This window comes from Lissotriton vulgaris, chromosome 1_1, assembly GCF_964263255.1.
Source record: "Lissotriton vulgaris chromosome 1_1, aLisVul1.2, whole genome shotgun sequence".
NCBI lineage: Eukaryota > Metazoa > Chordata > Amphibia > Caudata > Salamandridae > Lissotriton > Lissotriton vulgaris.
Window position 1 is genome coordinate 2,123,096,307 of NC_141685.1, and position 13,211 is coordinate 2,123,109,517.

A 13,211-nucleotide genomic window follows, 5' to 3' on the forward strand; every position below is an offset into this window, starting at 1 on the left:
GTGCAGCCTTTGATACCGTCTTCCATCCTGTCTTGATTCAAAGGCTGGAGGAGGGCGGTATCTCTGGGGTGGCGCACAAATGGTTTGCCTCTTTTCTCAAACATAGAACCTTTAAAGTGTGCGAAGAGACCTCGTTGTCCAAAACTCATTTCTTAAAATGTGGGGTTCCTCAAGGAATATCACTACTAGATCATGGAAACTCTCTATATTTGGGGAGTTCCACATCTGTGGTGAAAAGACTCCAGGTGATTCAAAAAGCTGCAGCCCGGATTCTGTTAAAAATCTCTAAGCACCAGTTGGCTACATCGGCCCTGGTGGACTTGCACTCGCTTCCAGCTCACCCAGCAATACATACGAAAGGGCCATGGCTGATACAGAGATTGTTAAGGCCCTACAGCCATATTAGAACATTGCGCTCCCCAATCAGTGGTTGTTTGCGTTCCCGAGGATCAAGAAAAATAGGGGTGGGGGAACACTCATTTGCATTCTTAGCTCCCAAACTCTAGAATACTCTTCCGGTGGAGCTGAGAAAGATTGAATCGGAACTGACATTTACAAAATGCTTGAAGACTGTTCTTTATCATTCGTTTTGTGTACTCAGGGCTATGCAACTGGCACTATGTTCCTAGCACTGGGAGGCCCTTCTCGTTAACTATGCGCTCTAGAAATCTACAAGAATAGAATCACATAATCTCAGGCCATGGTTATAACGCCAAACTGCAATGTTCCTTTTTGCGGTTACTTCATAAGACTTTTCGGATGGATCTCCAGAGTTGTGGACAGGTAAATGCCCATAATTCTTACATTTTTGGATATATTTATATCTGGGTTCTCAGATATTTCCAGTACCTTAAGGGTCATTTTGTACCCTATGCAATACCTAACCTTTAAATATTTTCAGAACTGTTTTCTGTACAGAGCATTTGAGAACAGTAGCTGTTTAAGGAACCAGAATTCCCTTTTTCGGGGACATTGCTGTTTGAAATACAGCCCAGTACACATTAATGGATTGTGCATTTGTACTACAGTGTGCGCTCTTGAAAAACAACTTGTGAGAGATTATCTTGAGACAAGATGGGATTCTATTTTGGAGAGAGCCTCCGTACTGCCCAGCATAAACAAATAAAACCGTAAATTAGTTTTGCACAGCTCCTCCAGGGGGCTTCTTTTTCCCCTTCCATTGGGCCCTCCCCGGCTGTACCATCTTAATTGCACACCTGTGCAGGGGCCCTGAGCCAGGCCCTTCTTTTATGATATTCCTGAGGGTTCTTTCCTACCCAAAGGAAATTTTCCAGTCTCCTAAAGAATTTCCCAAAACACTATGCCCTATAGTATACCCTTGTCTTGTGAACACGGTGGCTATACATTCAGCAAAGAAACTATCAACTTCGGGGGTGTTTGTTTGAAAAATGCCCTCAGTGGTGTTCTTCAACTCTTTCAGTGAATGGGGTACTTTTTACTTCAAACAATGTTCTGTTCAGTTTTGGCTAATCTAAGCCAACAAAATAAAATACTTTTTTTATTCAATAATAAATACTGCTGCACACATGGTCTGCTAATGCAAAGTACATTCTACTTATGCTATCCTGGTGCATGTTCCAGAAATCTGTATTGTAGGTTGAATATGTCTGGCAGTCTGCATTCACTTTATCAACTACACAATCAGTCAACAAAACGCATTACCTTTTTAGAGAGCAGATACCCAACGCTCTGTTTTCACTGAATTCTTATTGTACTGATTGTATTGCCCCACTGTGGGGCATCAGGTAAAAGTCTCTCCTTCGCTTTCACTGTTTTTCTGCTGCTCACCTTTCTTTTTATATAGGCTCCATGGCAACAGGGTTCTCCTGAAGACCACTTTTGAAAAGTTGTATAACATGATCATGCCGTCCTCCTTAGACTTGCTGAATTAAAATATTTCAACAATGTATACCCTAATATTCTTTCCAGTGCCTTTTCTAACACAAGTTTTCAATTCCGTACACTCTTTGATCTTCCATTAAATATTGCGGTTTGGTAATACCAGAAAGCAATCAGAGAGTTACTGTCAATAATTCTGCATCTACCACGAACAGATAGCACTGGAATGAGGAAATGACTAGAGGTATATATTCTCTAAATGATGCTTTGTCTGGGTGACGACAAAAATAGCCAAGTCTCAAAGTGTGAAACCAATAACAACGGTCCAGTATAGTCCAGGCCTCTCTCAAGACCCAGAAAACGCTAATATTCTCATTGTCTTTCATGTCTGGAGTCTCTAGGTGGTCCACATTAGGATCTGGTATCTCATTTGAGGCTCCCTACAAGACAGTCTTCAAAAGATCCAAAGAAAGATTGGTCTGCCTGAGTTGGGTTTTTAGCAGATACCAAAGGACATTTCTAACCTGCAATTCTAATCCTGTTAACCTCCAGCTACTTTGCATACTTTGTGTGGGGGAACAAATATAAAATGCACCCTTCAACAGTTTTTTCCCTCTTCTTGGTTGGAAAAGCACAATACCATATGCCCTTTCCGTGTATACTTTTAGTTCTTGTGTTCAATATCACCAAAGGGATTCTCTGATAGGAAGACCACCTCAACATTGAACTCTGTACAGCTGATAATGCTGGACTTCTCTTTATCAGGTGACATGAAAAGCTCACTATCATCGTTTAGAACGAGCAGTGATTTGTCTATGACCCGGTAGAACAAACTCCTTAGGATACACATCACCTACCCTATGACCAAGGAAACTAGTCCACCATTTGCTCTACTGCAGATTAGCAGCAATGTAGAAGGACTGAATGATCCTTCCAGTTCAAACAAAGACAAAAAACAACTGTTTCTGCCACCTCCAAAAACTTGAAATGAAATATATACTACTATAATAAAGGAAGAACTTTCAGCCTTTGAGGCGGGTAAACTCGGGAACCACAGCGCCAATCCACACACCCGATACACCGTTGGAATCGTCAGGGTATGTAGATGGTTATAGGCTATATAAATGTTAAAAAAAACGTTATTTAAAAAATTTACAGTTAAAAAAAAGTAGTCCCTCCGAAGTAGCGCCGCCCGCGACGTGGGTGTTCACGTCAGGAGTGCGGGGAGGAGCGGCAACCAGGAGCGGCGGACATGGCGCGGGGGAGGAGCGGTGACGTGAGGAGCAGCGGACAGGCCAACGGCGGTGCGAGCAGCGGACAGGCTGGAGGAGCGGCGGCTGAGGTAAGGGAGCGGCGGACATGGCGCGGGGAGGAGCGGTGACGTGAGGAGCAGCGGACAGGCCAGCGGCGGTGCGAGCAGCGGACAGGCGGGAGGAGCGGCGGCTGGGGTAAAGGGACCCATGTCAGGGCAGGCGGGGGTCGGGGCAGGTGGGGGACGGGCCGGGTGGGGGCCCGGGCTGCTGGACAATGTCGGGGCGGGCGGGGAAGCCTGTTGCTCCCGGACAAGGTCGGGACGGGCTGCTAGTATGAATATAAAATACTAATCAACCACCAGCTTAACAGGGTGAGCAGGGTTCACGCCTAAGTGTTTCCTGAAGTTAATCTTGTTGGGCTGTTGGTTGTCTCAGTTTCTTTAATAGGGTATTTGCTAGTGAGACAACTCCTCCTGAGATTGCAGAGTTCTGCCGCTGTGGGAAACTCAATCTATTAACCATTTCGGTTTTCCAAAGTTCGTCTGTTTTGAGGAGGATATCACTCCTCTCTTGCCATTTGTATATCTGTAAAGCCAGGGACACTGGGGGATTGTTACAAGTATAGTTCATTATCTGCTCCTAAAAATGTTCCCTCACATCCAAGATTCTTCCCCCTTGTTTCAGAATGGCTGCCAATGTGTCCAGTAGAGAGGATGTCTCGGTCTCCCAATCTCAAGTCTTTTGCGACTGGTATGCTCTGTATGTTTCTGTAGTGTCTGATCATTTGGAAAGCATATAAAAGTATTTGAATTACTGAATGCCTGATTAAGGGCTGCTCTGCAGCCCCCCCCCCTAATCCGAAGAAATTGTATAATGTTGCACCATTGTTCACACTCCATAGCATCTTGTTTGCCCATTAATATCAACCCCTCCCACCCCCAAGTAAGAAGCCACATTCCAACTCTGTGGGTCCGTCCTCAAACTTAGATGCCCCTCTTCCACTATATCCTTCCTCCTAGATCGTGTATAGGTGTGCTCTCCTTTGCTGTGATTTAACCTTAAGCACTGTCAACTCTTTTTGTGATGGTCTGAAATAGTCGACAATTTTTTTCTGGAGAGTGTTACTGGCTTGTACTGGTCCTAGGTGTTAAGGCTAATCAAAAGTGTGCGTCCTCTATGCAGTGCTTGTTCATGAGCTTTCCATTTTATACATGTTTAAGACGTCAAATTACCTGCAGTTATTTTGCAGTGTTCAGTTATCAGAAACACCTTACAAGAGAAATAGTTCCAGATCTGTGTTTGCAGAATACCTGCCTCTCTTCTTCCCAGAACAGTGCCCACTTAGCAAGTCAATACTTATGAGTATCACCTTTCACACCCACGTTTTGGGTTTAAGGCAGCAGCTCAGAGCTGGTCTTTTCTGTTTGGCAGCTTGGTAGTAACTAGCAGGGAGGTCACTTTTATTTAATGGTAGGAACCACAGCCCCCTTTCTAATTCAGCCACTTGTCACTTTTCAGAGTGACTGCATTGTGTTATTCATTTTTTACGGAACCTGGTTTGTTCTTTTTGTAAACGAAATTTGCACTCTCGGCCCAAGCTCAGAGACTCATCTATCCCAACGCATTATGGAACAGGCTTCAGATGGTTCTCTTCATCCACGCTCTCTAACCTATAGCAGCTCACAACAGTGCTGTCTCTGCTGTCCTCCCGCGCTTCATAAATGCAGTGAAGGCTCTGGGCTATTTGGCAAGGGTGGGCTGATATGGCGTCATTCGCCTCCCAGTCATCGGTGTACTCATGCTGAACTGCAGCCATAACCTAGGTCTCCGTTTCAATTAAAGTGCTACAATGCTGGCAAATGCTTTTTCTTCTATGCTCTCCCTTATACTTGCTTGAGTTTATTGATATTCTCCAGAGGCATTTCAATCCCAAAGACTCACAAACTTCCCCCGCCCTGAGTGGCTCCTGCGTCTGCTGAATTTGGCACCTTGCCAGGAAGACAGGTGTTGTGTAGGTGCCTCTTCCAATGTACATACATTTACTGTTCACCACATACTATGTTTTATTATGCACTGTATGATGATCTGGTTTGGTATTGGTGTTTATTTCACAAATATCCGACTAGAAAATCATACTGTGCATAATAAGAGGTCTCTGTAAACTACCTGTTTGCTAAATGTTGCTACAGCAAAAGATGTAAAACTACAAATACAAACGGTGGCAGTTTACAGAGACATATTGAATATCTTAAGGCGTAAGAAAAAATCTAAAATTATCTTCAAGTCCATTACTCAGTAAGAGAAGTATATTGTTGGCCCACACACCATATTTATTCACAAAGGATTTACTTAGCTATCAATAGCTTACAATTTGGGAAATCTGTAAGTCGACTCAGGCTCGTCAATGAGAATTGGGATGGTAAATAAAACTTACAAAAAGAAGATCACCACAGTAAAACCTCAGTTTCCCACCCTCTGTGAATCTATTTTACAGCAGCCAACAGCAGACTTTTAAGACTGTAGATGCTGATGAATATTTGAAAAGAAATAAACTACATGAAGGCTCGAAGTAAGGACAAACTTCATAGGCTACTTCGAAGCATATTGTTAGCAGGGTGGCCCTAAGAAGGGAGATTCAGAGAGGGACTGGTGACTTGGACAGTACACATAAACACTCTGCCTTGAGGTTGTATAGGGCATGGTCTATAGAACTGAGAGTGCAGCTTTGCCCTTGAAACGATTTTTAACCACAAAGCAGATCTGGAAAATCAACATAAAATTAAAATGAAAAAATTAAATAAATCTTGAAATTAGATTTATGTAAAAAAATGAAAAATGTTTTGAAACTACTTGGGTTATAGAAATTACATATACTCTGTTTGAGGCACACAAGGGAAGAGGAGGATAATTGATTAGAGATTTTATGGAGAGAAGATATCAACTTTGCAAGCTAGTTAGTGAAAAAAGTGTATAGGGACTCACATATAAAATTAAGCAAGATTAAACAAGAGAAGGGGGAGACAGATTACAGAGTGCTCAAAAATAGAGACCTAATAACTTTCATGACAAACAATAAAAAAGTAACAGTGCCACTGCAGTTGCATTGCACTGATGTGTGGCATCAGTTCTGACTTTCCACTGTGTGGTAAAGAAACATGTGAGGCTTGGGATGGGTCTAAAGACCTCAGATGAGTTTACAGTCATGTAGACTGACATCCAGCAAAAACTCGGGCTCATGAAAAGAAATAATAAAAAACATTTCTGCCTTTCATTTAGCAAATCTAGATCTCCATAAGCCTCCTCTGTCCTGAGCAAGCTTCCAGATACCTCACTTTGTCTTTCTGTTTATTTTAAGATGTTTTCCGAATGCCAAATAAGACGTTGGGCCAATGCTAAACAATAATCTTCAAAACATCTCTAATCTAGGTGAATATTATTCCGGCTCCTGTATGGCAAGATCTGTATACAAAATGGTGATCATTTAGGTAGTGTTTTTTTCGAATCTTTAATTAAAAGGTTTTTTCAGGGTGCAGAATATATTATTGAATATGCAAATAAGGCATATGCCATACATTTTCATAGTATCTAACATTACATCATAAAAAGACAATGCCATGGCATAAATGAATAATGGAAAACGTATGCAAGCATCCCTTTCATAAATCCCAGTATAAAGATGATATAAAATACTGTCCAAGGTATATCAACATCCCTTGACCCATAAAGCATGACATGAAAATTGAAAGAAAAATAGAAAAGAAATATCAGCAATCAGTCTTGTCCATTTGTTTGGAGATTGTGTTCGCTTTATTGATGGCGAAGTGCTCGGTTTACAAACCCCAGATCTATGTGTTTCCAGGTATGCACTATCGTTAGATGGACTGCTAATAGAAACTGTTTGAAAAGTTTGCCAGTATGTATAGCTTGCAGATAGTCCAACTCTTCACCTGTGAACACCGGCAACACTACCAAGGTGTTTCTAGATAATGTAATTTGATCAAATATCGCTAGCCAAAATTTAATTTGGTCAAGTATCCCTAGCCAAAAACTCAGGCCCTGATGACAGTGCCACCACATAGCCAACATACCTCGTTTCCCACAGCCTCTCCAACAAAGCTGCTGGGAGCCAAGCATGGCATGGAGTCTGGTCGGAGTAAAGTACCCGCGTAATATGATTTGCATACCAATTTTCTTTATGTTGTGTGAAAATTGATGATTTACTGCACGTATCCATGTGTGAAAACAAGACTCATCTGAATGTGTACCTGTAATTCTGTTTCCCATGTTAAGGTATACAAGGGTTTTGGCGAACTGTCTACGTCAGTTCAGGAGTTTGCATAGAATAGCAATTTTTGGGGGAAAGCCACTCAGATCTTTGTGTGTTCTTGTCATGATTTGAGATCATTAATCTTGTTTTCTAATTCTAGTTTCAAGGCCTTATTTAAGCAAAAAGTAGTCATGTGCGAAATACTCCGATAACTGCCTTAGCTGCGTCCCAGATCGTGTCACAAGAAACCTTGTCACTAATGTTATCTTGAAAGTAGTGTTCTATAGTTTCCTTAAAGGAGCAGCGGATGATCACCACTTGAAATTCAATCTCGTTCATGTGTCACGCTTTACTATATGGCCGTGTAAGAAATAGAGTGTTGTCAAATGTTAAGAACACGGGAGGATTGTCTGCGATATCACAGCTTGAAATCAGGTAAGTCATTGTTCTACAAATAGGTAGTCTATCAAAGAAAATGTTCTATAAACATTGGAGTAAAACGTGTAGTTGCTGTTGCATGGATGAGAATGGCGCCCTATGTCAACAAAGCTGAGACCTGCCAATCCTTGTTTCAGAGCAGCTAGAGTAGTATGTCCCTCACACTGAGCCCGATCAATCTTCTCTCTGGTTTAATGTGGTTAAAATCTCCCCCCCCCCCATTATCATCATACTTTGACAGAGATTCAAAATACGGAGGAGTAGACTCATAAAAAAGGTCTTCTTATGTTCACTGGGACCACAGACATTGATCAGTGTGATTTGTTTATGCGCTAACATACCAGCTATGATAAGGTACCGCCCCTTTCTCCTAGGATGGACTGTTGAGGAAACAAATTAAATACCACTTCTAGACAGTTTGGACACTCCCTCTATGTTACTGTCTGAAGAAGAGGGGGATTGAATGGGATACAATGGTGAGTTCAGACGACATGTATCACTTTTCAAGAGGTGCGTCTCTTGCAGGAGAGCCATAGCTATTTCTTTGGCATCTAGGCATTTTAATAATGTTCTGTACTTCAACAGTGAGCTCAGGTCTAGTGTTAAAAGTCATTATCTTCGAACCTTGCATTATTCTGCTATATTGGCTTGATGGGCTAGTACAGCTCACTACATATGGGCATGCTCGCTTAAGACTGCAAGAAAAAAAATTAACTAGGGAGAAAGGGAACAAAAATTAAACTGAGCATAACTAATCGATACTGGGACCAACAAACGCAACGTTGTAGTTCACAAAACTTGAACACCATCAGGCAGGGTGAGGGTCAGCTCTTCGAAAAGCTGCCCGGGGACCATGGGTCATGACGACAGATATGCTTAACACAAATTCAATGACCTTGCCACTTCCCAAACCATAAACCTCCCATAAAACGAAACATTCCCATGCAAGGGGGGATAAGAAAATTGTTTAAAAAAAATAATAAGGATAAAGTTCTGTTCTTAACAGTGTATGGTTACAGTCTATCCAGGATCATGGTCTGAATGAGAGAGCTCCATTGTGTTGAGACTGTATGGGGTCACTCTTATCCCTTAGAAGCCCCATGCGGTTATTTGTCTTGTAAGCAGTGAAGGAGTCTAGCTTTGGCTTTACTTTTATTTGTTCTTTGTCATTGCTATTCATCTTCCCAACCATCCTTGAGAGATCCTATATTTCCCAAGCTTCCTGGTTAGTAGTGTCTGAGTGTTGCTTGCCATGTGTAAATATGAGACAAAAGGAGAAGCCCAAGCGCTAGGGTATGTTCTTGTGACTGTCCTGGTCCAACACAATCAGATATCCACAGTTGGTGCTTTACGTCTTTTGGTGCTATTTTCTCTAATAACTTTCAAATTCAACATCTCTGGTTCTACTGATTGGATTCTTGAAGTATTTGTCTCTTTATATTTATTAAACTAAGCACTATGTTTGTAAACTGGGGTTGGATTTTTTGTGTGTGGAGTTTTGCAGATTGAAGTTTTGCACAAATACTTGACACATTTCCTCTAAGTTAAGCCTGACTGCTCTCTGCCAAGCTACCAGAAGGTGGAGCACAGGCTAATCTTGGGTTTCTTGTGCCTTACCCCAACAAGGATTGTGGTTGCTGCTTGTCCAGGGCTCACATCGTAATCAATCAACAACCCTATTTCTTACACCTGGTTTCTAGTAAAGATGCCAACCTTCATCCACAGCTTGATGGTAGCTCGGCCCATCTCCACATACCACAGGGGAGGAGTGGCTTACTGAGGAGTAATCTCAGTGCAGCGCTGAGTTGGGTGCACAAATATCTGTGCCTCAAAGTTTGTGATCACTACTGTATTGTTCTCCATCGCAAATGAGTGAAAATAGCAATAAGGCAAAACTAAGAGTCCGATATAGGGCCCGGGAGCTATGCGGAGATGCATAGTTTTGGGTCTCTGCCCACACCAGGCCCCTTTTTAGGTGTTGTTTTAAGTTCTTCTTCACTATAAAACGGAAAAAAGGCATAGCTGGATCAGGACACATCTAAAGTTTTTTTAAAGTACGATGTGGCTGTGGTTCCAAAGTCAGGGAAGGATGTTCATGGTGGATTAGAATGGGTTTTGACAACTGCATTTGCAAAAAGTGCACACAGCTTTCTATTCACACTTACACTTATTGAGACTGTGTGGAGGGATGTTGAAATGTCTGTTGTATGAAGCGTACATGAAACCATTACATGGAGCACTGACTAATGAGAAATAAGGTCACGCATACATCAGTTGCATTAGAAACAGACTTGAATATGGTTACGTTAAATTAAACTATTATTACTTTATGAAAAACGAGCCACTGCCTTTGGATTTCGTAATAAGGACATTGGGAAATATGTGGTCAAACACATCCCAAATGTGGGAATATATCAACTCAAGTAAGCACACCACACCTGGAGGTTGTCCCTTCTGAACACTGACTGCCACAGATTATTGTTATAGAAAGAAGGGGAGCAGAACGGACCATTCCCTTAATATTCTTAGAATAGCAATGGTTAGGCCATCTACCCATTACATAGAGTCAGTTCGTGGGATAGAGTAGAAAGCCCTGAAGCCAAAGAAAACTTCAGACGTAGAGGAGTGAATAGAGAATGTGAAATGTATTTTTTACATTATCTCCTACTCGACAATATTTTAGGAAAACCAAAGCACAGGTAGGTAATGGTTTAGGTCAAAAAGGGAACTTCAAGTATGGGGTGATGCTGGGATCCGTTAACTAGCTGTCAGTGTGACATCACCCCACCTTAAAAAGTAACTTTAGACCTCATTCAACAGTGACGCGCTATTGAAACACGCGCACCTTTGGGGCACAAGACTACAGGAGCAAAATGAAAATACCAGGGCCTAGTATTAAAATTGTTTTCCCCCCCAAAAAAGTAATATAGCCTATCTTTAAATTCCGATAATATTTTTTATAAAAGGAGTAGTAACAACAACTTCAAGAAAACAACAGTACAATAAAAATCCTTCTGATCAGATTGCTTTCTTGCACACACACCTGGCGATTCTGCTCGGCTCATCACCCACTGTCAGCCGACTAATTGTTTTTGTAAGTATTACTGTAGATTCCTCATTGGATTCAGTTATGGTCCGGTCATGGTCTTTATGTCCAGTGGTCATCAAAGAGCTAGGTCTTGGGACTGTCGGTCTCTCAGCTTTCTTCTCGCGACTGACCAAAGTTGGGGTGGTTGTTGCAGATCTCAAAGGAGTTGGTGCAGACGGTGTCTGTGTTTTTGACAGACTTTTCCGCGAAGTCCAAACTAAACATTTTTTATATTCAAACAAAAACAATTTGCAGATTAAATTATAATACAGAAAGTCAAAGAAATCTGTACAAAACAGCATTTCAAAAAACAAAATTCTCACATTTTTTATATCGATTATTTAAAAACAAAGAAAATAACGGTACAACCAATGTCCTAAGTTTAACAATTAAATTTGCAAAAACAAATCTCTGTCCCCTGCCAAACACTGCACGAACATAATGGACTATACATTTTAAGGAGTCATCCTTTTAGGGTGAAAGTTAATGACCTACAGTTACACGTCTAGGAAGTAGAAACGGAAACTCCAATTCTTCTAGGTATTCAAACAAACAAATCTAAAACAAGCATTTGCAATGCAATAGGTCACGCATTTGCAAGAGTTTGAGCTATTGACATTGTAAATGACAATGCCCTTTATGCATTTAGAAAACCTGCTAGTGGTGCGTACACACGCACTTTGTACTTATTGTCTTTGCTTACAAGAAGCAAGGCTGGCAGTAAAAGAGGAACAGTTATGGTTAGCCTTGCTTCTCATAAGCAACTACTATAAGTACAAAGTGGGTGTTTATGCACGGTTTGAAGGATTTGAAAACACATGAATAAAAGGCATTGCCATTTACACTGCCAATAACTCAAACTCTCGCAAATGCAAGACCTATTGCATTGCAAATGCTTTTTTTTGTCTGTGGCTAAAGAAGCCCTCACATACCTGGGCTGATTTTCCTAACCAATAGACTGCTGCAGGTGAGAGGTAGTCTGAGCAAACCATAACTTAGGTCCATTCATTGTTATTTGCAGAATGATAATTGGGTGGCCTGAGGACGCATACATTGTGGCTCAGTTTTCCAGGCATGCTTGCTAGAAGTAACGTAATAAAGGCTTTGTCAATGTAGAATATCTCTATGTCAGAAATATATAACAACCATGGTAGTACTGCCCTTGACATCAAGGTAATATTAGTATTAGGTCTTCCCAACACTACATGATTTATGACATAAATATCGGCTTTAAATATATTTGGGAAATTCAGTCATTTTTCTCCAAACATCAGTATACGAGTTCTGAAAATAAACACATTTCCATATTGAATACATACTTTCTATTTTGGTGTTCATATATTCAACAAAGCAAAAGCTTCTAGCTTGGTTGGCCAGGATGCACATGGCAGAGCTACTTATTGGAACCTAGAGAACTACCTGTAGCTCACAAGCTAAGTGTTGGTATAAAGAGTGAAGGATGGAAAACAATAAGGGGAGAGGAAGGAGAGGGCAAATGAAGAAAGTTTACAGCTAATGATGAAAAATCATAGATGTAGAAGAGGATGTTAGACGTTTCCTGGTCAGTGAGAATAAGGAACAGGGGGACTAGTGCCTCATACGCACTCCGGAGTTCTCTGATAGTCCAGAAGTCTATGGCTTAATTTATGAATTGGTGGACACCTAGAGGAAGTGCTGAATCTATTTACCCGAATCTCCTTTTGAACACTGCAGAATTATAGTCCTCACAAAGACCGATATCCATTGCATTTCAAAGGGGAATGGTGGTCTTATAAACATTTTATGGTTTGCTAAAGTAGGTAGCTACTGACTGCAGGAGTCATTGGTGCAATCAGGAGCCTTTAAGACCTGAGAGGGAGCAAGGCTTCGCTCCAATCCAAAATCTCAAGACAGAAACACTCAACTACACCCCCAGAATTTACATTGCATACACCATAGCGTCCACAAACACACACAAGCGTGCCTACGGGCCACTAGTGCTGCATCATTTCAGTTCTTACTTTTTTGTAAAAGGCAACCAAGAACTTACCAAGACAAGTAGGCAAAAGGCAGATAAGGGCGCTGTACACACAGCGTGACATACACACAAATTCGCATGCAGGGGGCGTGCAAACACAGACGTATGTACAAAAATAAGTCAAATGCAGAGATATTTCTACAGACATTCTTACAGAGTTGTACACTAACATGCAGAGGTATTAACACAAACACCTAAACTATGGAAACACATGAGAACAATGGCGTGTACAATTGTATATGCCCCTTCAACCGTCCTTCTAATGCTCCCCCTCGCACACATCTCCCA

The 13,211-nt window shown here is 41.4% G+C and overlaps 1 protein-coding gene across 2 annotated transcripts in view; it reads right to left on the reverse strand.

Annotated features, from left to right (window-relative positions):
• The window catches only part of LOC147751698 (NAD-dependent protein deacetylase sirtuin-3-like), a 357,410-nt gene that overhangs the window by 70,292 nt on the left and 273,907 nt on the right, over positions 1–13,211 (reverse strand). For both annotated transcript variants that reach the window (XM_086939215.1, XM_086939223.1), the window contains exon 2: positions 10,862–11,123. In XM_086939215.1, the coding sequence (XP_086795341.1) occupies positions 10,862–11,123 (262 nt within the window). The remainder of the gene's footprint in view (positions 1–10,861; positions 11,124–13,211) is intronic.